At 39.6% G+C, this 26,632-nt stretch overlaps 2 protein-coding genes across 19 annotated transcripts in view; both read right to left on the bottom strand.

Moving 5' to 3' along the window:
- cac (calcium voltage-gated channel subunit cacophony) overlaps positions 1-15,119 on the bottom strand; it is a 151,679-nt gene extending 136,560 nt beyond the window's left edge. For 5 of the 18 annotated variants that reach the window (XM_089861932.1, XM_089861929.1, XM_089861933.1 and 2 more), the window contains exons 1-2: positions 14,878-15,114; positions 1,418-1,578 (exon numbers count right to left, since the gene is read on the bottom strand). The gene's annotated coding sequence lies outside the window, so the exon portion shown is untranslated. Of the gene's footprint in view, positions 1-1,417; positions 1,579-10,172; positions 10,342-12,242; positions 12,669-14,877 lie in introns of those variants that run through there. The other 13 variants (XM_089861926.1, XM_089861935.1, XM_089861936.1 and 10 more) reach the window with 6 other exon arrangements.
- Positions 15,120-16,088: 969 nt separating this feature from the next.
- G9a (histone-lysine N-methyltransferase G9a) lies at positions 16,089-25,552 on the bottom strand. Its single transcript, XM_089861940.1, has 20 exons — positions 25,398-25,552; positions 24,745-24,854; positions 21,645-24,266; positions 21,372-21,574; positions 21,187-21,306; positions 20,762-21,114; positions 20,600-20,709; positions 20,391-20,540; positions 20,212-20,318; positions 19,373-19,495; positions 19,097-19,303; positions 18,900-19,015; positions 18,615-18,824; positions 18,400-18,544; positions 18,102-18,179; positions 17,898-18,013; positions 17,708-17,794; positions 17,527-17,605; positions 16,818-16,993; positions 16,089-16,730 (listed from the first exon to the last, which is right to left on the bottom strand). The coding sequence occupies exons 2-20, from the start codon at positions 24,815-24,817 to the stop codon at positions 16,550-16,552; spliced, it is 5,256 nt and encodes a 1,751-aa protein (XP_089718066.1). The 5' UTR covers positions 24,818-24,854; positions 25,398-25,552; the 3' UTR covers positions 16,089-16,549.
- Positions 25,553-26,632: the final 1,080 nt, after the last annotated feature.

Genomic DNA, 26,632 nt, shown 5'->3' with positions numbered 1-26,632 from the left:
ACTCCTTTTACAGCGCCTCACCACAGAGAATCTTTGACACTTCACCTACGTCACTTCAGTAACCAGTGACAAACTTACGGAACGTATTATGAACTTATGATATCAGGTATATTCTGGGTAGGGAGCAAAGCAAAAAGAATATGGGTCAAAATGAAGCGAGGAAATAGCGAGGAAGATACGCGTATAAAAAAGGATTCGGGATTACTTTTCTTTGTAGGAATTCGTTTTCAAATATTCCCCGAGATTGTTACTCTAAAGAAAGTTCTTGTCAACAAACCTCCGTATGATTCGACAAAACACGTACGTGTATGTTGCCCAAAGCTTAGAATCGGACATTTTTCGACAGTTCCTACTCTATACAGGGTGTTTCTGATAAGTCTGCACGCATAAATTAAGGGGAATGTCTTTTATCAGAAACACCCTGTATATAGATATCAAAACTACTTTAGCTTACAGAGTCGATGAAAAAGTACAATTCTTAATACGTAATAACCTTTACAGAAATACCTTGTCCTTGTCCCAAATGGTGGGAACAGCGATACACGACCATTAAAGATGGTAAGGAACGTACCGTACAACGCTTTCTAGTACTACATCGCTAATCTTCTGAGAAATCTCTCCCTAAAAGACATTGTACTGCGCGCCTTTAAAATGTGTACTAGCCTAGCAATTTCTTGATATCACTTTTAAAATTTCTAAAACAAGCCTTTTATACCCGAGGGAAATCCCAGACTGCAGCTCTTAGATATTAAAAAATAATAATGGAAATTAATCCTGGTCCACTCTAAACTTGTAGTAAAAAGTTATAATCCCCCCACCCGATATTCCTCTTTTGGAATTCCATAACGCCAGTATGTCAAGTTACTACCAGTCCATAAAAGTTTAAGTGCGCGTGAAGTGAAAAAACAGAAGGGAACAGAAGGGAATGGTGTCTTCCGCTGACTACGCCATTCCTGCTTATAAAGAGCTTGGCCAGTAGCTTACCAGTCACGGCCACTTCAACACGTTCGCCTCATTAAAAGAGAGTTTTCGAAGAACGCTACCTCGCGTACCTCGCCTACCTGTCCCAATGTCCCTCGCAAAAAAAATATCACTCTTCCGGGATAGGTTCCCAATTGACACGACGCAGAAACAAGAACACCGCACCATCACCCGTCAATCCCTATCCGTATAGTTAGTGACCCCAAAACCCCGCCGCGCTTTGGGCGTCGAAGAATTTTAAATGAACTCGCTGCGAGCTCCTTCAGGTGTCATATTTTTTTTCTTCAAATTTTTTAACAGGGCAAAATCTGTTTTTGGGTTAATACACTATTCATTGGAAAAGAGCTCCGCTTTTAAGCGCGCATTTTTGCCGAGATTGTTTACGATAACCGTCCGTAAGAGATTGTGTATAGAAAAAAAAATGGTAAGTACTTACGGTGGAAGTCAGCTCCGTTGAACATCAAGTACCTTCCTTCAACTTTAGTCCATTCCATTAAGAATATTCACAAACACAAAATCACCGCGCTCGATCCAATAAATATCGCAAATACATCAAACATCAACGTACAGTACGTGTTTCATCACGGTTTGATTCACCTGCGTGAACGGGAAAATTTCTTCTTAGAATTGTACAATAAAAACACTGAGATAGCGTCATTTTTAACTAAACCTATATTACTAATTAAGCCTATATAAACAACAGCGAAGAATGAAACTCGGTAGAATGTATAAAATAATATTGAAGCTTGTAATCAATCTCTTACAAAGTTTGAAGTTCAATGGCTCCAACCATAATCCCGTGACACTCGCAATAAAGCCCAATGCTTCTCGCGAAAACCAGTTATTACCGAATGAGCATTATATATTATTAAGGCTAGCGTAAGTTCATAAGATACGTTCCATAAGTATGACTCTACGTATACTTTATAATGCAAGAGACTTAATGAGAGCAAGTTCGGTTAATTTTGCAGTCCGTCTTTCCTCTTAGTCTGTGCTAAGCCTGACCAAGCGTCGTTTTAATAGAATCTATGACGTGTCACCAACGTCACTTCGTGACAAGCTCCAGTTTGTAACCAGTGACAAACTTACGGAACACATCTTACGAGCTTATGACGCCAGTAAATTGACGCCGAGTCAAGACGAAACTTGCCCGCCTAAAGTTATTTATACTCTGCAAAAAAAGTGATATTTCTACACTAACTCCTGATAAACATCACTCCCCAATAATTACAAATATGGCTATGACGTTTATGAATAATTAACTAGGATCGGGTTACCAAAATTAATAATAAACCCCCCCCCCCAAGCACCATTATCCGAATTACTTGACAACGAAAAAAGAAAACTCGCAAAGCCTACGCGAGAATGAAACGAGGGTACGTCAGTTTTCTCGGATTTTCTTTGGTGCCTTAACGTTACCGGGAAAGTGTAAAACTTTTACCTTTTTTCCAGCAGGTAAAGGTGTATCATTTCAAAGATACCAACTTCTTCCTATAACTGCAGGCTGCAAGTGTTTATCTATTCTTTTCATTCTATCATTTTCTCATAGGCGTGTCATGACTACTCGAAGGAATGGTTATAGAAGGAATTAACGAGTTCGCCCAAAAGAATAACCGAGAAAAGGAATGGTTATACCTTAAAAGAAAGGCCACTTTTCAATATTTTTCTATTTATATTTAGAAAAAGGCCCGTTTTTTTAGGTATAAGGTTATGTTACGTGAAATTTTCCTATATAATTCTCAAGCAGAATGTCTGTATATTTAAATTGAAGTTCCCTAACTATTTAAAACGAATATCCTCGGTAAAACTGGACTCCGGGGTATCACGATACACCTATAAAGAGGGTTCGAGTTGGAAGCGTTGCGAAAGTCCGTGAAAAAAACGGGCAAGGGGCAAGTGGGCGTAGGGGGCAGCCCAAAATCAATAGAATTCCTCAAGTTACCCACGAAAGAGAAGTCTCTCTCTAGGCCTATATATACTATTCGAATTGAGAAGCAACAGCTTCAATTCTCCCTTTTTTTTTTTCATTTCTTTTTTTTCCAAAGGAGATATTTCGAAAAGCAAGCGCAGCTGCGCGATATCGAGCTCCTTTCTTCTAAATAAGAGGGGCGTAAAACTAAAGGACCTACAGGTAGAACAGGTAGATAGAGGCAGCCCAGAGAATCCGTCACGATGAGGGTAAAACCTTTATGCCTAGTCTTTAGCTTTGAACTGATTAATGTTTCCTAGAAAATTCAAAGCCACGTCTGGATGAGAAAAGACGCGAACATTATTGATTAAAAAGAGATAGAGTTCGGAAAATAGACGAACCTAAATTAAAATATTAAGCCTCGGTTTAAATTTTTTTCAGAATTTTCACGCGCTATTATGAATAAATTAATATTTATAAGCCTTTGTTTTTGAATTTTGAAATTGCACGCGCTTTACCCATTGATCACGTGATTATCGATGAAGAACGCTAAGTTAATGGCCGGCGTTAATTTTAAACAACTTTACAATAAACACGTCATTGTACGTATAGGTATTAGCATCTTATAATCCAAAACTAATTGGGTGTTCATCGTACAAGTAGCAAACAGTGGTAATAACATTGTCGTAGGAGAACGTACAACAACACGTGGCGCAGGAGGCCAATCAAAAAGCCATTAAACAAGCCGGTAGGACTAAGAAGACGTGTCGCGCCCATAAGCGTGCGGCGGTAAGGAGGAGACGCGAAAGCCAATAAGCAACTTCATCGATCCAATGAAGGATTATTGTTAGCCGCTAGAATATTGCGAAGGGGTTTCTCCCCCTCCCCCGGTCTCCGAGAGTCCTTGGCTTTACTAATGATACGCGCGGCTTTACAGACTAAGAAAAGCTTTAATTAAGCTATTAAATTCAACAGCCGACTAATTACGTACCCTCATGCATTATTCTATCAAATTTAAATTTATTTTTTGATGTGGAGGCCATTTTGAAAGATTTATTCTGGAAATTGCTGCCCCTTTTCTAATTACTCTTATTATAGGCGTTTGAATGAATATTCGTGACGTCAAACGAGAGAAGAAGAAGAAAGAGTGCCACACCTATGGCACTGTTTCCGTTTTTATTCATATTTTCCCGATATATTTCCTTTTTCGTCACGGAATAAAGAAAAAAATCCATACTTTTCGTGATATTTTATTCGGTTATACCAGAAGGGGATAATAGAAGAAGGATGACACTCTGTATCCTCTTATTACTTTAGTTACGTAACATGATTCTTCCTAGGCCCCTAACCCTTTCTGCTTGCTCTCCCGCTCATCAAACTTCAGATGGGAATATCACACCGTGCTATAGGGTGAATTCTATAACTGTTTGGTATTTACTAAATCTTCAGCTGTCAACCCACAAACCTTGATTGTCTTAAGGTGGGAAAAAAATCCACAAGCGCATGCGCCTTGACAAATAATTAAGCGCTAATAGAGTAATGATGAGGGGGAACTATTTATCGCGTACGTGATTAGGTTTAGTAACCTTGCTCCTAAATGTTCTGGGAAGAATCACGTTACAATTACCCCGCTTTGTGGCAAACTTCTCTCGAAAAGAACTATTATATACTTCTGATTATACTCAAACATTGGTCAGACTAAAAAGGAGGCCTAAATGGAGTGAGAAGATGCGCGAAATCCTACGGGGTCTCCTTCAACCGCCAGGCCTTATGTAACAACGACTAACTATGAAAACTAACAAAAACAACTGATATACTGGCACATCCAAACTAATACTGATCCTTATTCGATTGGGATATGGCGTTTCCTCAAAAGACTAGCTGCCATCCACCCACTATGAAGTTTCAGTACACACGCAACAAGTTACAAAAACAAAAAAACTACATCAAACTTGGGTCCACAAAAAGTTGAATTTATGTTTGGATAGAGAATCGATTAAGGCGAGGACGCGAGCAAAAGCAGCACCCGCGCGTACTTATATTTGACTTTTTAACTCGTATCGAACGGGGCTAGATATATAGGTATGGGAATATTATTAAACTTCGTCCGCGCAATTAGACACAATACAGGTTATAGCGTATGGGTCATCAGAGAGGTTGAACGAAAATTGCTTGGCCACAATGGCTTCGTATGATCCGACAGTTTCCTAGCTAGCCGAAAAGGCGTTAAACTTAATAAATGGTCTGGAAAAAATCCGAAATTCATCCCACGAAGTATAGCGGTTTTATATTTACCATTATAAAGCTTAGCTTAAGTACTTATTGGGCTTCTCTATTAAGCCTTAAATGGTGTTATAGCGTATAGGCCTATACTACTACCAAATTTAACTGCATATAGGTGTGTTCGGTTGTGGTCAGTACACGAATGGCGGGGAATGGTCCCAGGAAAGGTGGATAGAACCACAATAATATCAGGCTCACATATCTCTAATCTTAATTTCTACGCGGATTTTCTGGGCCAGGATTTAGGCGCAAAATCCACGAGGACAGGTTGAAAACATGGCTACGCAATTTTTCCTACTAACTGTACGTAATTAGGCAGTTATCTACAGGTGTTTCGGTTGGACAAAGAACCCCAACCCCGGCCTAAAGTTCTCGTCAACTAAGGGCCTTCTTGGAGAATGGAGTATCGGGGGGGGGGGGCGAGCGTGCTAAAATCTGTGCCTAAAGCCTCAAGCTCTATTCTTAATAATCAAGGAAAACTTTATTTATAGTTGTCGGATAGACGGAAGTGATCCATCACTCGGATCTTTGCCCGAAAGGGGTGCTAGAACGCCGTACGCAACCCTACCCAACCTTGGAAACTAGTTAATAAAGAAAACTGCTTTGGTTCGTGGACTCTCGCTCGGTACACTGACATTCGGAGGAAGATGTCGTCGTCATAGGACGGAGACGTAGCTTATGGGACGAAGAATTCTGCCTAAGAGGTGATAAGAGTCGGGTCTTCTCGTCTCTCTCGGTATCCTTTCTTGGGGAAGAGGAGAGCCGAAGCGTGGAAGCCCAGCTTTTCTTTTTCATTTCCTCATCAAACAGAAAAGGGAAAGGAGCTGGACCGAGAGGGAAGAAAGGAGACCCCCGTGATTAACACCGGGGGGGGGGGGGGAAATGAGACGTTTCGAAATCCCCGTTTGAATCTAAGCTCCGCCTACGTTCTAAAAAGAAAAGGTGCGAATGGAATATCCCTGGCCGCGTTACTCCCGAAGGCTTTTCCAGATTTAACTAAAGCGAAAGGACCAGTCACCATTCGGGGAAAAACTAACTAACAAGACGACGACGAATTCGTATAGGAATCTCCTGTTTTACATAATAAGCCCTTGTCAGATTGTCATTGTAATCCCGAGAGAAAAATTGCCACGAGAAAGATGGAAATTTATTTTAATCTTTTATTTATTGGATAAAATAAGTTTGGAAGTAAGTTGCGTTTCTGTCTAGACATTTTCAGGAATTTTTGAAGGATTTACGTTAAGTTTCCTAATTAGCCTTATTCCTGATCAGCGCCATCTACCCATAGCGGTGACTTTGAAAACTACTGTAAGTGGCAAGCCAATCAGATGTCGCTAAAATCTGGTGACGTCATTTTTGGTAAGACCCGAGAGTGCCAGTCAGTGACGTCACCAGATTTTAGCGACATCTGATTGGCTTGCCGCTTACAGTAGTTCTCAAAATCGCCGCTATGGGTAGGTGGCGCTGATCAGGAATAAGGCTAATTCAACTCCGAGAAATGATCCCTACGCATCAGTTGTAATTTCATATCAATGGGCGAACTATTTACCAGGCCTACAAATAATAATAATTATCAATTCCGTAATGTTCAGAAGGCATGAAGCAAAAGTACGCCAAATTATAGTCAATATTTTTGGAATGACGCGTTCTTTCAAGTTTCTTCCCAAAACTAATCAAAAAGTGGATTTCAAAAATAACCCTTGAAATGACGTGAACTTTGGTCTAAAAATAAGCTCCGACCAACCAAACTGATAAAAAGTAAACCAGCACCACGGATTGATACACACTCAATCTCGATTGAATTTCTCACCTGGACATCCAAAACCGAGAACCTATACTTTAAACGAAACTAGTTCAAGGAAAATCTCACTCGGTCTATACCCACAAATTATAGAGAAATCCATTCCAAACACTGATAAGGTACAGTAGGTATCAGATTTAAACCAATTTTTGAGCTATTTTTGTAAAGAGTTTTTAACTGTAGAAATCTTTCTATCGTCTGACATTGGTGTTTAAATTCAATTTGGGATGTAGGTGCAAAAACCGCGAATTGTCTCCCATCTTGAAGCAATTGCTCTTGGGTGCAAAAATAATTCTACCGCGGCAACTAAGAAATCAAGTGCAACTAAAACACTAATTAAGTTTCTAATTACAATCCACGACAGTATGTTTTCTATCTTACTAGTTGATTATTAAGAGCTTGTTTTCAGATGGTAAACAAGTAAACAAAAAAGCAAGAATTCCTATACAGATACATATAGTTCTTAACTAATGGCGTTTCTTTTCTGTGACCGGGGGGGGGGGAGAATACAAGACGGGTTTCTTTCTAATTAATTACTCCAAAATTAAGAGTCTGGTATTATAAGAAAAAAGGTGAGAGAAAAGAATTAAGAAAAACTTTCTTTAAATTTTAATTAAAATTAATTAATTACTCGCCGCTAAATCCCTTCGGGGCCCAGCTTTTTCTTCGGAGGAAGGATGCGATTAAAAAGCTAACAAAATGTTTAATATTAAATTTAAACTAGCGTTTCTTAATAAATTGCTATTACAGTTTAGGCCAAGTAACTGTACAAGCCATAAAATAACCAATTTCTTAAATTTCCCAAGTCTAAATCGAGGTATTTTTTGAAAACTAGAACTAAATTAAAATTTAAACCCCAGCTCCGCTTCAAATTAAAACCCGAAACCCCAATAAAACACTTCCAGATAACACAGCCAAAATTTTAAATTACTTATAGGAACAAGCTGGTCCAGCAACCAGAACATTTTGCACACCCAATCAATTTATAGGACATTGGTCCAGTGAGGCAGTGACCCCTATAAGTGTCTCAAAGTTATCTTATTTCCGTCCCTGCTTAAAATAAAACCGACGAAATAAATCACGGCTAGAAAAGGTTGAATTGGGGCGGAAATAACTGAAATACTTTGAGCCTCCTGGAAATTCGCGAGAGCGGAAATAAGCAGAAAACTTGAAATGTATCCAGGGGCACTATTCTCTAAAAATTTTAATGATTAAATACCCAAATCCAAATGTAAACATTAGGGTTGGTTCCATAAGGAGAGAGAGCTTAAAACCCTATTCTTTAATAGCGTTTTCCTTTGGGTCCTCGCGGAGCGCTTCCAAGGAGCAATAAAAATGGTAGTAGTAGTTTCCAGCTTCGTTAAAGACTGTTTTTGAAGAATAGGATCTCCTAGTTTTATTCCTCCATGGGAGCGCTCCGCGAGGACCCACGCTATAACCCAAATCCAAATCGACATTTGAATCTCCCGCCAAACATTTCACCATCTCAAATTATTCTCTTATTTCTTTAACCCAAATCGACATTTGAATCTCCCGCGAAACATTTACCCAAATGTACGTCACTTCCTCTTTCATTGCATAATTTATAAAACTAATTAATTATGAACATTTTTAACCATTTTTGGATATAATCGATTGTAACACACTTGTCATTAAATTTTCAGGGCTTATACTTAGCTTGAAAAATTGATATTTAAATCTAAGTAGGAGATTCAGTTAAGATTTTATGTTCGGCTCTAAAGCCTTAATAACAATGTTTAGTAAATAAATCATTATTAATGATTTATTTACTAATGTTACATTAATCACAATGTTTAGAGCCCGGCATTATCTATCCATTATCCAAGTTATTTTATCTTCATCCATACTCGAAAATTATCCACATAACTCATGCTAAATCGTATTATAATCTACAACTTTGTTTATAAATAATCGGTTATCCACCAATTTGTGGATAATGGATAGATAATGCCGAGCTCTAAACATTAATCATAATGTTTAGTAAATAATACAATTAGTCGCAGTGTTTACAAAAATTATACTTAGCTTGAAAAATTGATATTTAAATCTAAGTAGGAAATTCAGTTAAGATTTGATAATTTTCGTTTTATTTGAACTAGTTTCTATATAGGAACTTAAATCAATTGGCCATTTGTATACACTTACCGACAATTGATTTTACTAATCGGGAATCTGTTTATAACATTAAATCGGAACTTCAAGTGTCACAAGACAGTAGATCACAAAAATTATATTTAGCTTGATAAAATAAAATTCAGTTAAGCAAAGGCTTAAACATTGCCGTCGGCAGTCCGCAAGATTCCCGCGTACGCAATATAGGACTCCCGGTCTACTCTACCGTCTACCGTAAAATCTGGCGCGTTTAGACCAGAGATCTATCCTTCGTTTATTCTCAGTATCATCTTAAGCTAAAAATATGAGGTTTTCTACGTACATAATTTACGATACCCCGGATAACGCGCGCGGTCTCTAGAGCCGCGCCAATCTTCCCTTATTTATTCTCAGTATCATCTTAAGCTTAAAATACGAGGTTACTAACCGACACGTCGCGCTCGGGAGCACGCCGCGCTCGGCATTCGAGGGATCAGGCAACTAGCGTAATACGCTTCCCATCGTACACCCTCAGAAAGACTTTATTACGGAGCGGCTTTCCCCTCGTCAACGAGAAACGCACGCCGTCCGAGGGATCAGCCAATGGCGTATTCCCCGGGTATTACCTTTTTGGTGGTTTTAATGCCGTAAATTCGGGAGATATGCCTTTAACCCGTTCTAATATTGAAATAAAAACTGTAAAAAGTAATCCCGAGTGTATTTCCGCGTTAAACGGCGTAATACGCTTCCCATCTTACACTCTCAGAAAGACTTTATTACAGAGTGGCTTCTCCCTCGTCAAATTTTCCGTATAGAGAAATATTTTGCAAACGCCATCTATGATGTCGTGTGCAAAATAAAAATAGGAATTTTTTCTGGAATTATAGGATTTTATAGGAGAAAATATGTGTATTTATAGGAAAATATAGGACTAAAAATTCTTATATATAATTATGTTCATTCCCCGTACCCACCCACCGTTTAGCACCGAGTGAAGCTCGAGTAGTTAACCCTAACCCCCCACTTCACTAACCCTAACGACTAACGGGACTTCACAAATAAAACTTGCTAAAAAGACAAACTTACACGGGGAATATTTTACGACCAAATGATTTGAATCCTTTTTGCCTCGATCTTGGCACAGTTTTGATCACAAAATTCATCCATTTTGGCCTCATTTTAGATGTTTAAATCCGACTTAAAACAATTAACAATAACCGATTATCTCGCGAAATTCAAACTAACAAAGCCCGGCCCGTTGTCTTTCCGGACGAGAGGGAGAGGGACTCCGGAGCGGAGCTTCGAGAAGAAGGGGGAGATAGAGGAGGGGGAGGGAAAACATGCAGTTGAATTTTTTGTATGGCGCGCTCTAAGAGCGAAGGAGACGAGGCTATTTTGGCGGGCTTTTTTGGCGGGTTATTTTGGCGGGCTTTTTACTAAGCCTAAAAGCTGAATTCAAAAACGTTGTAAGTAACGCGTTAAAATGGTCATTTTAAACGCTTTTCTTCTAAATTTGACGTTGAGAAACGATATTAAAATGCAATATTATGACAAAAATAAAGGATATTATAGTCTGACCTTTCGTGAAATTAAGGATAATAATATAGGACAGGTTCAAAAATATAGGATTTTATAGGAATTATAGGACCCTGCACTTGATTATTGAATTCAATTAATTACCGGGGCGGGGTTGTCATGTAAGGTGTTTTTCCCTGGCGTCAAGAAGCAACGCCAGACGGAGCCCGAGTTCACTAACTGGCGCTGCATCTAGCGGCGCTTCTTGGCTCTAGGGAAATAACCAAAGGCGGCGACGGCGGTGTTTCTATACTGTCCTATAATTAATGCAACGCTCTATTGAATGGTTTGACGAAAAATAAATAAATAAGCTTAGGCAAACATTTTTCAAAACCCGCGTTTGGTATCCGTTTCCCCAAACTTAAAAGGGATGGGAGGGGGGGGGAATATTGTCTACTGGGGATTCAAGCCCGAATGCTTGCTTTAAACTTTTGAAATTGGTTTTGCCGCTAGAATGGATTTGGGACTGAGGGTAGCAGCGCATCTATTTATATTTGGCTCCCAATCTTCGGAAAACGAGATGCTATTATTTCCGGAGCTCGATCAACACCCTCTCACGCTCATACTCTTCTATTTCCTCCTCCGTGATTGTATCTCGGCCTCGTCTAGGTAGGAATATTCGAGCGCCCTCATCATAAAGCGATACAAACAATATAACGCCTCGCTCCCGCAACTCTGTCGGTTTACCCAGCAAATTGACAATATGTTGGCTTTCAAACCGTCCGGATTTTAATGGAAATTGCTGCCTTCTCTAGACACCAAATTGTATTATACCGAGTTATTATTTAGTTCAATACGAAAATTTGAGATTTCAAACTCTTTTTAGGCCTATACGCATCTACATCTGGATTTTCTAAAATGATTTACAGAGAAGCGCCGTCCGTTTTCAGGGTCAAGTTGGACGGTCAAGATATATTTAATTACTTTTCTAGCTGCCCCCTTTATTCAAACGAAAAACTGTTAAGCCACCTAGTCTACCACAATATAAACAAAACATCAATTGGTTCTCGATCTTGTTACGTATACAGGATGTTTCTTATAAGTCTGGCATAAACTAATTAAGGAGGTGTTTTGAGCCGAAAATGTAATTTCTATCTCCACTTTGCCCTAAGTTGATATTACCCAGAGTATTTTATTGATGACCCCTTTAATTTAATCAAGTAACTGATTAAGACAATGATTTCTAATTTAATTAAGGGGTCATCCCTAAAACACTCAATTCATTACTCGAAAACAGTGTCTCTTTTGGCAAAATGGAGTTAGAATTTACACTTTCAACTCAAATCGCCCAAAGAACAACAAACCCTTAATTTATGCCAGGCTCATCAGAAATACCCTGTATACGTGTTGGTCTTAGACGTTAAGATCTCGCTTTGTATTCGTCGCGCGCTAAAGCTTAATTGTTAATTAGTTTCTATAATCGGAAATCGCAAGTCTACATACTTAGAATTTGAATAATGCGGTATATACATATATACATCCATTCGAATTTCAAGGACTTTAAACGTTTACCGACTTAGTTGTTTCGGAACCGATTAAAATTTCTTAAAAAGACTCGTAATCTTAACCTTAAGCTCCTACCTTTTAACGGAAGTTGTTTTATAAAGACATATCCATGTACGAATTATAAACGAACGAAAAAACAGCTTGAACACTGAGTATAAATCACAAATCACTCAAAGAAACACGTGACACGGGTATAAAGATACGTTACATCCACGGTTAAAATGATATAGAGTTTATATCTTACTGTTTCCAATATATTTATTAAAAACTGAATCTCAAGAATCGATAAGAGTGTTAAGAAACTTCCCAACGGAACCGCCGCGATTCTCACGCGATTAGCGAAACGATGCCTAATAAAACAACACCGGAAATTAAGCGCAGTTGGCGAAACTTTGGAAAAGCGCAGTTGGCGCGCGCCATATGGGGGTTTTAAGGCTATACCCCGGTGTCTCTATCTACACTCTACAGCCAATCGTACCGGGGAAAGCGGCCGCCGCGTGTACTGTGTCACTCGCGATCGAGTCCCGAACAGAAAGTGGAGTCCAACTAAACGAGAACCTTCGGGTCGGGAGAAGCTAGCCTACCAGGGGGGGGGGGGAAATCACCCACCGACAGACGGCTGGGCCGCTCGCTCGCCTTGGCCTGGGGGCTCCTCAACTTCTCCTAGAATACACCTGATGGAGTCTCTAACGCCCCCGATATATTCTTTCCCTTATGGCTGTAGCTACCAAGAACGACCTGAACAACAACTCCCATTAGGAAGGGTTTAGTGAGAAAACAAGACGTCGCACGCAGATACGGAATAATTTGTCTTAGCTACTTTTTATTGGTTGCGAAATCACAGCTGGATGTTCGATTAAAATGTGTTGGGGGGGGGGGGTTGTACAGTACACGATGGACAGAATTTTCGCAAAAATGTTTGATCAAAACCCACCTACAGCGCTATCTTTAGAACGTCAAGTTTACTTAAATAACAAAACTTCCTACTCTAAACCCGCGCTTTTTAAATTTAACGATTTGATTTTGATTGCCATAAAAACCAAATTAATTTATTACAAACACAGACACGGAGCAGCTGTGCTTGCAAAAGTAGATGACTAAAATATTTACGCGATGAAGCAAGCATCCAAGACTTCCATCGCGGTTGACGGTCCCTTTACTAAGCTAAATAAGAACCAGAAGTATATAATACTTCTCTTAGAGAGAAGTGTACCGCAAATAGGCGGGGGGGGGGGGGGTAATTGTAACACGATTCTTTCTAACATCCCCATACATTTGGAACAAGATTACTTCAACCGAATCGCGTTAATTAATGCCAGACTTATCAGAAACACCCTGTACGTGAAAATACGAATCGCCTGTGTTATTTTATAATTACTGGAAACCACGAGCCTTTTATTTATAGGGATTCGCGAGGGGCAAGGGGGTCAAAGGTTGTGATGTTTTCACTACGCTTTCGGACAACTTAAAAACATTTTAAAGACGCAAAATCTCAAGGTAAATATTTACTTTACAGGTACGGGATGTACTAAACGACCTTTCAAATTAAATTAATTCTTTCTTTCTTCAAACAAAGATAAACAATTCGGATTTTTTCGTTGGGTAGATTGATTAAATTTCGAGGACAAAAACCTTTCAGTTTCGGGGGAAACAAAAGCCTTAAGCCTTAAGGTTAAAAAGATGAAAAAGGAATTTCAACAGTGCCCGGTGGCTGCTGTGAATAAACGGGCAAAAAAAAAAATAATTCTATCAAAACTTGGATGGAGAAAATGTGTTTGTCTAGGTGCAGCTAGCTAGGAAGTCGTCGACGGTCGGTAAGATGGTCGGTCGGGTTGGGCGGCAAGTTCGACCCGGGGGGGGGGGGGCGTATTGCATAAATATTGAAGTAGGATAGGACCAAGGGGAACCTGACAACTTTCGAGACAGCTGTCGTCTCCAATCCCCAAACTTATGTCTAAGATTGTTGTTAAAGCCCATTTCCCTCGCCAAAAGAAAAACTTTGAAATTTTAATCAACAATTCTTTTTTTCTAACCATTGACTCGTTGGGTCGACGCGGGGGGGGGGGGGTCCGGAAAACTCAGGTGCGAGCGAAATTTAAGGGGGGGGGGGTATGTTAGAAATACTGTTTATCCGCCCAGTCCCAATTGGGGACCAACGGGACCTGTCTTAGGTAACGTTAACCCTTTCAAACTCCGTTGGAAATAAATGCTTTCTGATAGTAAGTTGGAAGTAAGCTAAAAATAATGATACTTTTCGTGGAATTATATCAGTATGATAGTACTCTGTCACGTTTTAAATTATTTTAGCATCCCGTGACAAAATTTATTCGTATATTTGTAGAAATAAAAGAAATACTTCTTTTCCTTTTGATAATAAAAAAAAAAAAAATTCACTTCATCTTATCAAGTCCGGAGAGAAAATGAAAAACTAATCGAGCTACTGGAAGAGTCGGAAATGGAAAACGTGCTCTATACGCCCTGTATCTTGTCGTATATTTCGTTATAATCTTGGAAAGAACCCAATTTCCTACTAAATAGCCGGTTTCAATTAAGTATTTCATGGCACTTCCAAGACTGAAAGCGCCAGGTAACCGCGTCTAGTAGCGGTCAAGTTTTCATTATATATTGAATGTTTTATCCATTAGTTCCCATGGAATATCCTTAATAGGCCTAAATATTTAGTTTCCCACAAAATTATTCTTAATTTTACCTGAATCTTGGCTCACAATGGATTTTCCTTTGGCTCCATTCTATTCATTGTCGAGCTAGGGCTGTTAAGCCTTGTACAGCTAAAGGAATAGCTATTAGCGACGTTGTTTAAAAATTATCTCAAATCTTAAAAGAAAACCTTACTATTTTGAGAGTTTAAATTCTTCTGATTCTAAAAATTGGCTTGATCAATATTTAAATATGAGGGAAAACACAGAAAAAACACTTTGAAAACTTGAAATTTAGGGGGCAAAAGCAAATTTTTGGCGGAGAAAATTTTTGGCGGATTTTTCTCCTTGACACGTCACTCACGGCATCTCGCGTGAAAGCCAAGCGCGAGACTCCCGAGCCTACTAATGTCCCCGCGAATCTGAAAAAATAGGCTTAACGAGGCGACACTGACAGGTGTCACGTGAGCAACATCTAGAGGGAAACTTTCTCCTTACTACGTCATCAAACGATACAAAATTTTAACTAGGTTTTTTCCAAAGGCGATACTTTGATATAAAATTGCTACGAAACCAAATAAAGAAGTACCTAAACATCATAATAAACTAGATTTTTCAAGGATACGCGATACTTACCAATGATGAATCGGATACGCTCCAAACACGTGGTTGAACGAGTCCAGACAAAAAAATTAAGCCAATATAAATTGTCATTATTGGAAGAATCATAGAACTCGAACCGCCGTAACCACTACGATAATTAGCCTAAAACCACTTTAACGAACTCTTAAGTACTTTCATTAAAGTAAATGAACCTAAAACTCCGTGACGAGCTAATACGCCTGGCGAATACACGCAACACGACCACGGACCTTCTGTTCTAAAGAGGACGAACAAAGGAATAATTTTAAGACCTTCGTTCTCCCCAGCAGCTAGCGCGTACATGAATAAGGGAAGGGGGGAATACATTTAATTTGCATCCCCCCACCCGTTCTGCAACCTTTACACAGTACTTAGAAACTAAGGGGAAGACAGAAGGACGAAATTGCGCCTTTCGTCTGGCATGTTGGCGCGTGCGCTGTAGGCTTATTATACCATGACTCACGAGAGCGCGCCTAGACATGGCGTACGTAACGTACTGATTGCCTACCCCCCCCCCACCCCTCTATTTCAAAGGTCGAAAGGCGCCTAATTTTGGCAACTCCAAGTATTTATGGGTGTAAACTTACCAAAAATACCACAAAATTATAATGACGAGGATTAATTAATCACCTGAAACAATGACTTTATTTTTCAAGTATAAAACACTCAGTTAATTACACGGATATTTGTTTTACGTAAAAAGTCCCTCTGAAACAAATAATCAACAAACAAATGGATCCCTTTTTCCAAATTAAGGAATTTTAATTTATAAACCACGATGAAGATGGGGGCGGAGCCTTAGCGCACTTATCATCCACTAATTAAACTAAAAAGCTTCCATAAAATCTTACCAGTTGTCAAAGTGTTAATTAATTAATTAAGAAAAACAAAATGTATAAAATTAAATGAAACAAAAAATTGATTAAGGATATATTTACAAAAATAGTGAAAGAAATTAAACAAAACCATCCATATTTTTAACAATTATTAATTCATACATGTTTCGAGTCCTTTTAACTAGTTATAAAGTTTGATTGACGATGGTTTAATGTTAATTTTAGCCGTAGTTAATTAATTAATTAGTTACGTGGTTGTTGGAATATCCGTTTCAACGACGTCATCGGGTAACTCCTCTTTCAATCGTTTGTAATAAGACTCGAGTGTTTGGTGAATATTATCCTTGGAATATTTGCAATTGGGTGAATTGCACGCGCACGTAAAACATTTGTACTTGATGACCCAGAATTTTTCTCCGTAATCAAAACTAAACGAAATAAATGATGATTCAAAATAATTAATTAATTCCTTACTCGCTAATTCCGATATAAGAATTAATTAATTAATTAATTACCCGAGTTCTTCACCAGCTTTAATATCGCGCGAACTGAAAAAAGCAATCCGCGGGAAACTAAGATCTTGATGTTCGACAAAGATTTTGACGGGAACTAAATTAGGTTCGCAAAGATGATTAATAAATCGGCTGATGTTTCCGTAATATCGCGCGTCTAAACAATAAGTTTCGCCATCCTGAAAAAACACAACGCGCATGCGCAATATTTTAGAGTTAAAAATCTGATAAATTGGCCATATGTCTAATCAGCGCCACTAGCGGATGGTCTGAGAACTACTCCCATAGAGTCTAGGTATATTTAAGCGGGTTTGCAGAATTTCCGTCAGATGGCGCGGCGTTCGAGCCACCTGGCGGAAATTCTGCAAACCCTCTTAAATATGACTAGTCTCTATGGAAGTAGTTCTCAGACCATCCGCTAGTGGCGCTGATTAGACATATGGCCAATTAGCCTTATTCCTGATCAGCGCCATCTACCCATAGCGGTGACTTTGAGAACTACTGTAAGCGGCAAGCCAATCAGATGTCGCTAAAATCTGGTGACGTCATTTTTGGTAAGACCCGAGAGTGCCAGTCAGTGACGTCACCAGATTTTAGCCACATCTGATTGGCTTACCGCTTACAGTAGTTCTCAAAGTCGCCGCTATGGGTAAGTGGCGCTGATCAGGAATAAGCTACGCTAATTACAAACAATTTAATTAATTGAACTTACTCTATTATCAAGATCAAATAAATAAGAATCGTCTTCCCTTTGATCGGCTTCCGAGTCGGATATAATTTCCCCGATATATCTAAAAAATAATTAACAATTCAATTAATTAATTAAGTTAGAAACTGGGCTCGACTTATTATTATTATTATTATAAAACCCAAAGTCCAGTAAGGTCATTTACTCGCAAATAAAGGTTCCTCTTGATATATCTTTTAAGGTTCGAACTCCCCAACCTTTCCCAACCGTTCTAAATAGTTGCAATCTTGACCTAAAATAATTACAATTACCGTTCGATTAAGTTAATTCTAAACAAATTAAATTAAATTAAATTAAATTAAATTAAAGAAACCCGATAAAAAAAGAAATCTTACAATATTCCGTGCTGTAAAACTCTGTTATTACAATTTTTCCAACAAAGACAAGCTTGATTACACTCGAATATCATTGGTGGATCAGGCATATTAAATTCCGGAAGTAACTTCCCTTCCTGAGGAAACAAACAAACGGAACCAACGCCGCGCTTAAAGTTTATACCGAAACATCTTAAGACTAAGTATAGGCATAGTAAGACTTACATTATCGTACCAACACTTAAAGCTAATGGTGGCGCAAGTACACTTGGCTGAAGTGCAATCGTCCTCGCATTGACAACTCTGTTAAGAAGAAGAAGAAGAAGATAGTATTGTCAATGGCGGGCGGAAGTACAGTTAAGAGTAGGCTAAGCGCAATGACGTACAGTTATAGTACAGAAACCGTCGTCATGAAATCGTAAAGAAAGATGCGACAGCTACGTTTATCGGAAGGAAGGAAAAACAAACGAAAAATGTTGTGTACTGCGCTTAGCCTTACAGGTATTTGTAGATAGATAAATACCTGTAATGACGTAATGGTTCTGTCAATATTGATAGCGGAAGTTTCGCAGTTCTTAATGATGTAAAGGAAATCGGAAGGAGCCGCCTCCTCATCAACTCCGTTCACGCATTGAATGCAATTCGGTTCTTTCCCCCGCGATATATCCCTAAAGAAAATATTAAAATTCAAAGTAATTCCGAAGCGAGTTCCTTAAAAATAAAATAGACTAAATTTACTTGTGCATGACTCTTTCGGCCGTAATTGGCCTATTTTTCGTCAACCTCTTCAACTCGGAATTCATCATCAACGCCATATAAGTCTGAGAATTGGGATCGGCGCAGCATTTAATCGGAGTCTCGTTTTCTTTGTTAATTACGCTGACGTCAGCGCCTCGCGCTAAAAATAACACGACGCACTCGTAATTATTCTGTCTGGCCGCGATATGTCTGTAATCAATAAAGAGATTAATTAAACTCGCGTGACCAAAATTAACATTAAAAAACGACATTAATTAATCTTACAGTGGCGTATCACCGTGTTCATTGGCAACACTCAATTTGCAACCTAAATCCAATAAAACTTGGGATATGTCAACGTTTCCCGAAAACGCCGACCAATGAAGGGCGATATTTTCTTCCTAATTAAAATGCCAAATTACTAAATTAGCCGCGCCAAGTAATTAATAAATCGATATGATATTAATTAATTAATTAATTACGTTATCTCTAATGGTTGTGTCAGCTCCTCTTTCAATTAACAACTTAACAATTTCTAAATGACTATGTTCAGCCGCCCACACAACGGGAGTCCAACCTCCGTCATCCTGAATATCAGGCATGATTTTGCCCGTGTTCAAAAGTACTCTGCAAATTTCGAGGCTACCACTACGGGCGGCCAAATGCAACGCGGACATACCATCTTCGCCCTAATTAAGGAGAATTATCATATATCGAGCTTCCAAAGAAAGAAAGAAAGTGTTTCTCTCTAAATTTACTTTGGCTAAAAGTTGGGCCCCCGATTTGATAAGATACTGGACAATCAGTAACTGGTTCTTTTCAATTGATTCCATTAACGGGGTGTAAAGGCGGGTGTTTGTTTGGTCAATTGATGCTCCAGCCTTAAAAGCGTTTTTAAATTAGTTTTAAAATGGAACAGTTAAATCTACAAGTACCGCCGCCATGGACGACGCAAGTACCATCGCGAGGAGGCAAGTACCATCGCGAGGAGGCAAGTAGCATCGCGAGGAGGCAAGTAGCATCGCGAGGAGGCAAGTAGCATCGCGAGGAGGCAAGTAGCATCGCGAAAAGGTAAGTAGCATCGCGAAAAGGCAAGTAGCATCGCGAAAAGGCAAGTAGCATCGCGAAAAGGCAAGTAGCATCGCGAAAAGGCAAGTAGCATCGCGAAAAGGCAAGTAGCATCGCGAAAAGGCAAGTAGCATCGCGAAAAGGCAAGTAGCATCGCGAAAAGGCAAGTACCATCGCGAAAAGGCAAGTACCATCGCGAAAAGGCAGGTACCATCGCGAAAAGGCAGGTACCATCGCGAAAAGGCAGGTACCATCGCGAAAAGGCAAGTACCATCGCGAAAAGGCAGGTACCATCGCGAAAAGGCAGGTACCATCGCGAAAAGGCAGGTACCATCGCGAAAAGGCAAGTACCATAGCGAAAAGGCAAGTACCATCGCGAAAAGGCAAGTACCATCGCGACGACCCGAGTACCATCGCGACGACCCGAGTACCATCGCGACGATACAAGTACCATCATGACGACACTTGAATGTGTTTCAAAGCGCCAGGTTTCTTGGTTTGATCCTTTTCCCCCCCATAATTAATTTACCTGCAACAAGAGATGGACTGTGACTAAATGTCCATTAATAGCCGCTCCATGAAGCGCGCTATCGCCTCCATAATCAAGATATTTCTTGCTGGGATCAAACCCTAAAGCTGTACCAAAGTCACTGTTAGTTAGCAATCAATTTACTTAAAAAAAATAATACCAGTTTAAAGCAAACTTACCCAACATATACAAAACATTCTCAACTTCGCCATTCTGCGCGGCTATGTACAACTGATCATCGGTGTAATTCATAAAAGCCAATTTTTCAGTATCTAACGCGACGAGCATGGCTTCGAGTTCCGAGCGATCGGCACCAACCGGTAAGCCAGCTACAAACAAAGGCGATGAGCTTACAACTATTCAATTTCTTATAATTAAACGATCATACCGGAACTGAAAACTTTGCCAGTTTCCGGTACTTGAAAGGACCGTGCGGGAAATTCGTCAACGTCATCTTTCACGTCATTTAGCCTCGTAATCGTCATCTTCGCCCTTGGTCTGAAAAACCTCGTTAATCATCTGTGACAACGCAAGTACACTCGAGACATACTCTGAGAATAACGGTTTCTGACTGAGGTAAAACGTCGAGGCTGAAGGAGTATTCAATTCTAAGGTAATCAGCTTAATCTGTCCTCCGCCATCTCCGCAATGAGGACACAATGGCTCTTCCACATTTCTCAAGACAATCTTGCATTCTTCGTGGAACAAATGGATGCGATAAGGTGAGGAACTCGGGCCGCAACACTGCGCGAAATCTCCTTGGGAACAGAAAATTCCGCAGACGGGACAACACTGATGATGTTTCAATCTCCATAAATGGACTTCGCACATGGCGGTAAAAGGTATTTTCACCGATGGTCGTACAAGATGATGAGTCGTTACTTCGTTGCAACAACCTATGAGCTATAAAAAGCGGCGGGAGTCGAATGACATTACAACCGCGCGCCTAATTTGTTGCCAGCCTCGTTTAATTACCTTATCATCTATACTATCAATAGCTTGGCAGTATATTTTTGAATTGGCCGACTCTTTAGTGGCGTCCAAGGGTTTGGTTTGGCACGTGCAAACAATTACCGGAGGCAATGTACTTTCGTACTTTGCGAAAAATATTGTTGGTTAGTAAAGGGTTTCAATATTCTTCCCCATACTGATTTACTAACCGAAGTTTCGAGTTTAGGTAAACTACCATTACCACTGGCGTTAGTCAAGGCGGCGTGAACCTTATGATTTTGATCCCTTCGTTGACGTTTTGGTGTCAATTCATTGTTTGGTGTTTCGGAGGTGTAAGAACCGTCATTATCATCGACAGTTCTTCTTTTGATTCTCTGTCGACTTTTGACACTCAGAGCGATTGAACTTCCATCTAAAATTTAAGACAATTGGTTGGGTCATGATGGCGGGCGGCAATTCGAAGAATTAAACCAAGTATTAACCTCGACTCGTAAGTGTGGTGCCAGCGGTTTTATTAGCCCTGACTGAATGTCGCTTCCTAATCGAATTTCTCGGAGATTCCATATCAGACGTTTCGGGTTGTCTCAAGTTTTCCGAATCAGAGTTTGACGGAACAATTTCCGGAATGGCAGCTTCGCCAGTTGGCAAAAGTTCCGTATCTTCTTTGGAGTACTTCCGTTTTCCATCAAACTCTCCTTCAGTTTCAACTTCAGTTCCTGATGAGACATCCATAGTTTCTTCCTTAATTTTGGTGGTTTCATCACGTGTCTTAGGTTCACGATCTTCGCCGCGTTCTTTCTTAATTTTTGACGCGGGTATCGGAAACTTGTCCGCCTGTTGATTGTCGGCATTTTCTGGCGAGGGTTTCGAAGCTACTTCCGAAGAGCTTCGAACCATTTCGTCATCTTGAAACGATTTTTCGGACGATGTTTGAAAGTCGCTTCTGTAACTTCCTTCATCCGCGGAATCTACGACACTTCCGGTTGTTTCGGTACCACCACCAACACTGTCATCGTATTTAACGGTACCATCCGGGCTTTTAGACGGTCGTTTCTTCTTCTTTTTCGGAGAGCTTAAATAAAGACCATAAGTGCTACCGCGGAAATGTCTGCGCCTATTTTTCTTGCCACTCTTTTTAGAGTCACTTTTTGACGAGGGGGTTTTGGATGAAACACTAGTATTGCCAACAGTGTCTTCACTCGGAAGAACAACGGTTGTATTTTGCGATGATTTACGAGCTTTGTTGTGTTTACTCGAACTTTGATTATTGCCATCAATTTTTTCATCTAGGGCGCTATCGGACCTTTCCAAAACTGACGGGGATTGCGAAGGGGCGGGGGAATTTTTATCTTCCTCAGTTTCCACGCGTTGTCCATCTGGTTCGTGAACTGGGCCCGCCATTTCCGAATCCGCCGTAACCTCGCCATCTTCGTTTTGGTCTCTAGATTTAGGAACTTCCGCTTCTTCAGCAGTCACGGCGGAAGTATCCATTTTCTCCGGAGTAATTTCCGCCGTCGTCGCTCTGGCGCTTTCCTTGGCGACGGAATCCATATTGGGTCTGAGTACCTTTGTTATGGAGGACTTCATGACCTTGTTCAAAATGCCTTTAATACCAATCTGTTTGGGAATCGCCGATCTTCCTTGACTATCGGAATTGGACTTAAAAGACGTAGGTCGTTCCGGACTAAACGCCATTTGAAGAATAGCTTGGTTCTGTTTCGTTTCGGGTTTCGAGGGAGCCGTCATTTTGGCCCTACCCTCTTGTTTAAGCTTTGATAAGAAAGAATCCTTCAACAACGAATGTGTTCCCCCAGATACGGTGGTTGTGGTAGCGACTTTAGAAATGGTTGTAGGCGGTGGTGTGATTGTTTTCGTAGTTTCTTTGACAGTGGTAGAATCATTTACACTTTTATCAGAAACGTCTTTGGTGGTACCGGAAGCGGATTTATTAGGAGTTTGGGACAGGTCCCTCGATAAGCTCTTGACCGTTGGCATTTTTAATCTTTCTTCAATATCGCCGGCTAAAGTTTTAGCTTCGTTTAAAATAGAATCATCGAGTTCTTTGGACTTGATCGGATCCTGTTTTACCGGGGATATGGGCGTGTCTAAAAGCGCGTGACGCGCCGTCTCGGTACTTTGCTCTTCCGTCGAAACGGAGGAGGATGTTCTCCGAATTTTCGGATCAGGTTTGAAAGCGACTGGTTTGATAACAACTTCCGTGTGGTGTCTCTTAGGCGATAAAAGCCGCGGATCTATTAAAGTTTGATTCGTATCTTCTTTGACCTTTGAAATTTCCAAATTGTCCATGGAACTTTGATTACCATCCCCCCAATCGCTGGAAGGTTCTTCAAATACTTCCGGACTGGATATAGGATCTAAAGCGGGTACTGATAACGTCACCGACGTCTCGTTCCCAGGAGTCGTAATAGAAATTTCGGAATCCTGCTTTTGAATCTTAAGAACTCGCGCTATAAGCCTGGGATCGCGTAAGGAAGGGCCTAAACTGGTTATTTTATTGGCTAATTCAACAACATTTTCATATTCGGATTTGGAAACGGAAGAAGCTTCGGGAGTTGAAATGGTGGCGCTAGAATCTTCAAAATATACTTCGGAGGAAGGGTTTGTTTCGGTGGTAAAACTTCGACCACTATCCCATCTAGTTCTCCGTTCAGGTCGAGCAGAATCACCACTACGATGGTAAGACCTTCTAGCTTCGTCTTCCGATGGTGAATAATGACGTCTCGCCGCCCCCGGGGATCTATCTCTAGACCTATCTCTCGGGGACACAGATCTGTTGTCACGATCTTGAGAACGAGGTGATTCAGACGAAAAGCGATTTTGATAATAATCTCTGTTGGACCGGCGTTGAGATTGAGAAGAAGAAGCCCAATTATGAGAACGATTATGATGGTAATTATGACGTGTTTCGTTATTGTCGTGTCTCTTATTAGGATTGTAAGGAATGTTTCGCCTTGAAAAACTAGAACCCCGATCGGAGGTCGAACTACTCGTTTGGTTCCTGTTATAGGACCAACCCCTAGAATGTCTATGGAAATTTTGATTTTCTTCTCTGTCGCGATGTTGAGGGCCTGAAGATGATATTCCTGTTTTTAAACGGTTTAAGAAATTTAAGAATACGATGTAGAAACGACGCGAAACTCGATCGTATTTTGGATGATGGACAAAAACACATGAAAATCAATTATTTACCGTAGCCTAATATCTGGCACTTCGCATAAGCCTAGACAAAACACTATTATAGTCTAGATAGGATAGTCTTTTTTTGAGGATAACAGCGATGAAATGTCATAAAATTTTGAATTTCTATTTAGGAAGAAATTGATCGTTACTAATAAAAACAAAAACAACAAAAAAAATGGATAAAGTTTCCGCGCTATGACAACTAGCAATCGAAACGAAAGTAAAGTAAAAAAATCGTCTTTTAGCTTTAATTATTCGAAACAATTAAGAAAAGTATCGAGTTCTTTTGTGCAAATAAATTTTAATGCGGTGCCAGAAGCTAATGATCTACAACGCGTCTTAGGTATGGAAAAAAAAAAACATTAAAATGGCTTTTACAACCTTGAGTCCCTATCACTCCCGCTACAGGCCTCAACCATGGATCAATGGAGTGTCCTCCTCCTCCACGTTGCATTTCAAAGAACTACGATGGCATTTATCAATTACATCAACTGCAACAATATATATTGAAATAAATGGATGACACTCGTGTAAGAAAGGAAATAAGGGCACTATAATAAATACGTTATCTACTTTATTTGTCCCGTTCCGCGTCTCTAATAAATATTCTTAATTGCCTACAAACACCTGTACAACGCATCATTAATGGGGCAAATTACGCGTATTTCGCATTTGATCGGAGTTTTCCGTTCTTACGGTGACGCGTAATAGCGATTCATGAATAAATTTTGAAAAATTGATAAAACTCTTACGAGCCGAACAATTGAAACGTAAAATGGCTGCAACGTCTTGCTAAGAGTACGCGGAAAAGAGGCGCCAACTTCCCAAGGGAGACCCACTACAACATAACAACAATGGCTGACAGTAAATTGCAATCCGGTGTTTGCTTATAAAATCTTTATTGTTCGTTAAATCGCTAATATTATCGCGGTTTAACTAGTAATATTCGTTACTTTATCATACCTGATAGTTAAATTTACCATAATTGCCCGAAATTATTTTAAATAACACGATTTACGGAATGGGTTACTTACACGAGCGATCCCAATGGCATCCATCTTTAAATTCCTACTCTTCGGCTCTTCGCGACTATACCGAGTCCGATTCGCGTGCAACGACTTCTTTTTGCGCCTTGTGACTGGGTTGCCAGTCTCTTCGCTCAATAAGCTCGATATATGGCATCCATATGAGATAGCCGCGACATCTGTGAGGAATAAATAGTACTTTGAATTAAATATTTTATTTTAAGAATAATTTAACGTATTTGCTTTAACAATTATTTAAAATATAAATATAAAGTTTCGTGTAAGTTAGTCGTATAAATTTAAAATTATAAAAAGTTCCATAGATGGCGCTATTTAAGGTAGTGAAATCAGCTCTTTAAAGAATAAATGGCGGCACATTTGAATTGGGGGAGGGGGGGGGGAATGCTGTTGCGGCATTGTTCATGAACTTATTATATTGGGGTGGAAATAAGTCTCCCTATGATGGTATTAAATTATTTGAAGTTCAGAAAAGTACCGAATTATATAAAAGGTTGCTTATATTAACCAACTACAACCAAAAGGTCACGAACCCGTCTCGTAGATTAACTTCAAAACGCTACCGAGCATTACGGTCGTTGATAAATGGGGCGAAATAAATAAATAAATAAAATAGTTACAATAGAAATAAATTGGCAAATAACGAAAAGGTTCCATTATTACTAATATCATTAAATGTTTTTCAAATGCAAATATAGTTCTCCGAAATTTAAATGGTACAACGAGACCTATATGGTTATTTTAAAGTTATTTCTTTGTAGAAAACGTTTTGTTTCGCTTCAACGCTTTCTTTTTGTTCCCTTAAATATTAGGAAGGACTTAAATAATTTAAGAAAATTCTTTGTAGTCTTTTATAGCGAACCCGGCGGGTGTTTACCTGAAAAAGTCTAATTTACGACGGTTTTGGCTAAACTAAACAGGAAGCAAAGTTGAACTTAGCCTTGGCACCAAAACTAAATTTAAATTTAATTCGTGATAGTTAACGTCGACTTGAAAAGTTTCAAACTAAGTATGATTTGCCACGTCTCTCGTAAAGAGTGCTTAAACACCCCTTTAAATATTTGCGAGTTCTGGAAAGCAATTGACGTAGGCCTAATTGTTAAAGGAAAACTTTACGCCATAAAAATAACGGTATTTTTTAAAATATAAAAGGAAAAATATTAAAATTAAAATAAATGATCTCCTATTACAAAATAATTAACATTTAATTAGTCTTAAAAACGGGG

Source organism: Phalangium opilio, unplaced genomic scaffold, assembly GCF_054372755.1.
Source record: "Phalangium opilio isolate 3A_F unplaced genomic scaffold, DU_Popi_V2 ptg000528l_1, whole genome shotgun sequence".
Classification (NCBI taxonomy): domain Eukaryota; kingdom Metazoa; phylum Arthropoda; class Arachnida; order Opiliones; family Phalangiidae; genus Phalangium; species Phalangium opilio.
Note: the sequence above shows the minus strand (reverse complement) of the source record. Positions and strands in the feature narration are given on the sequence as shown.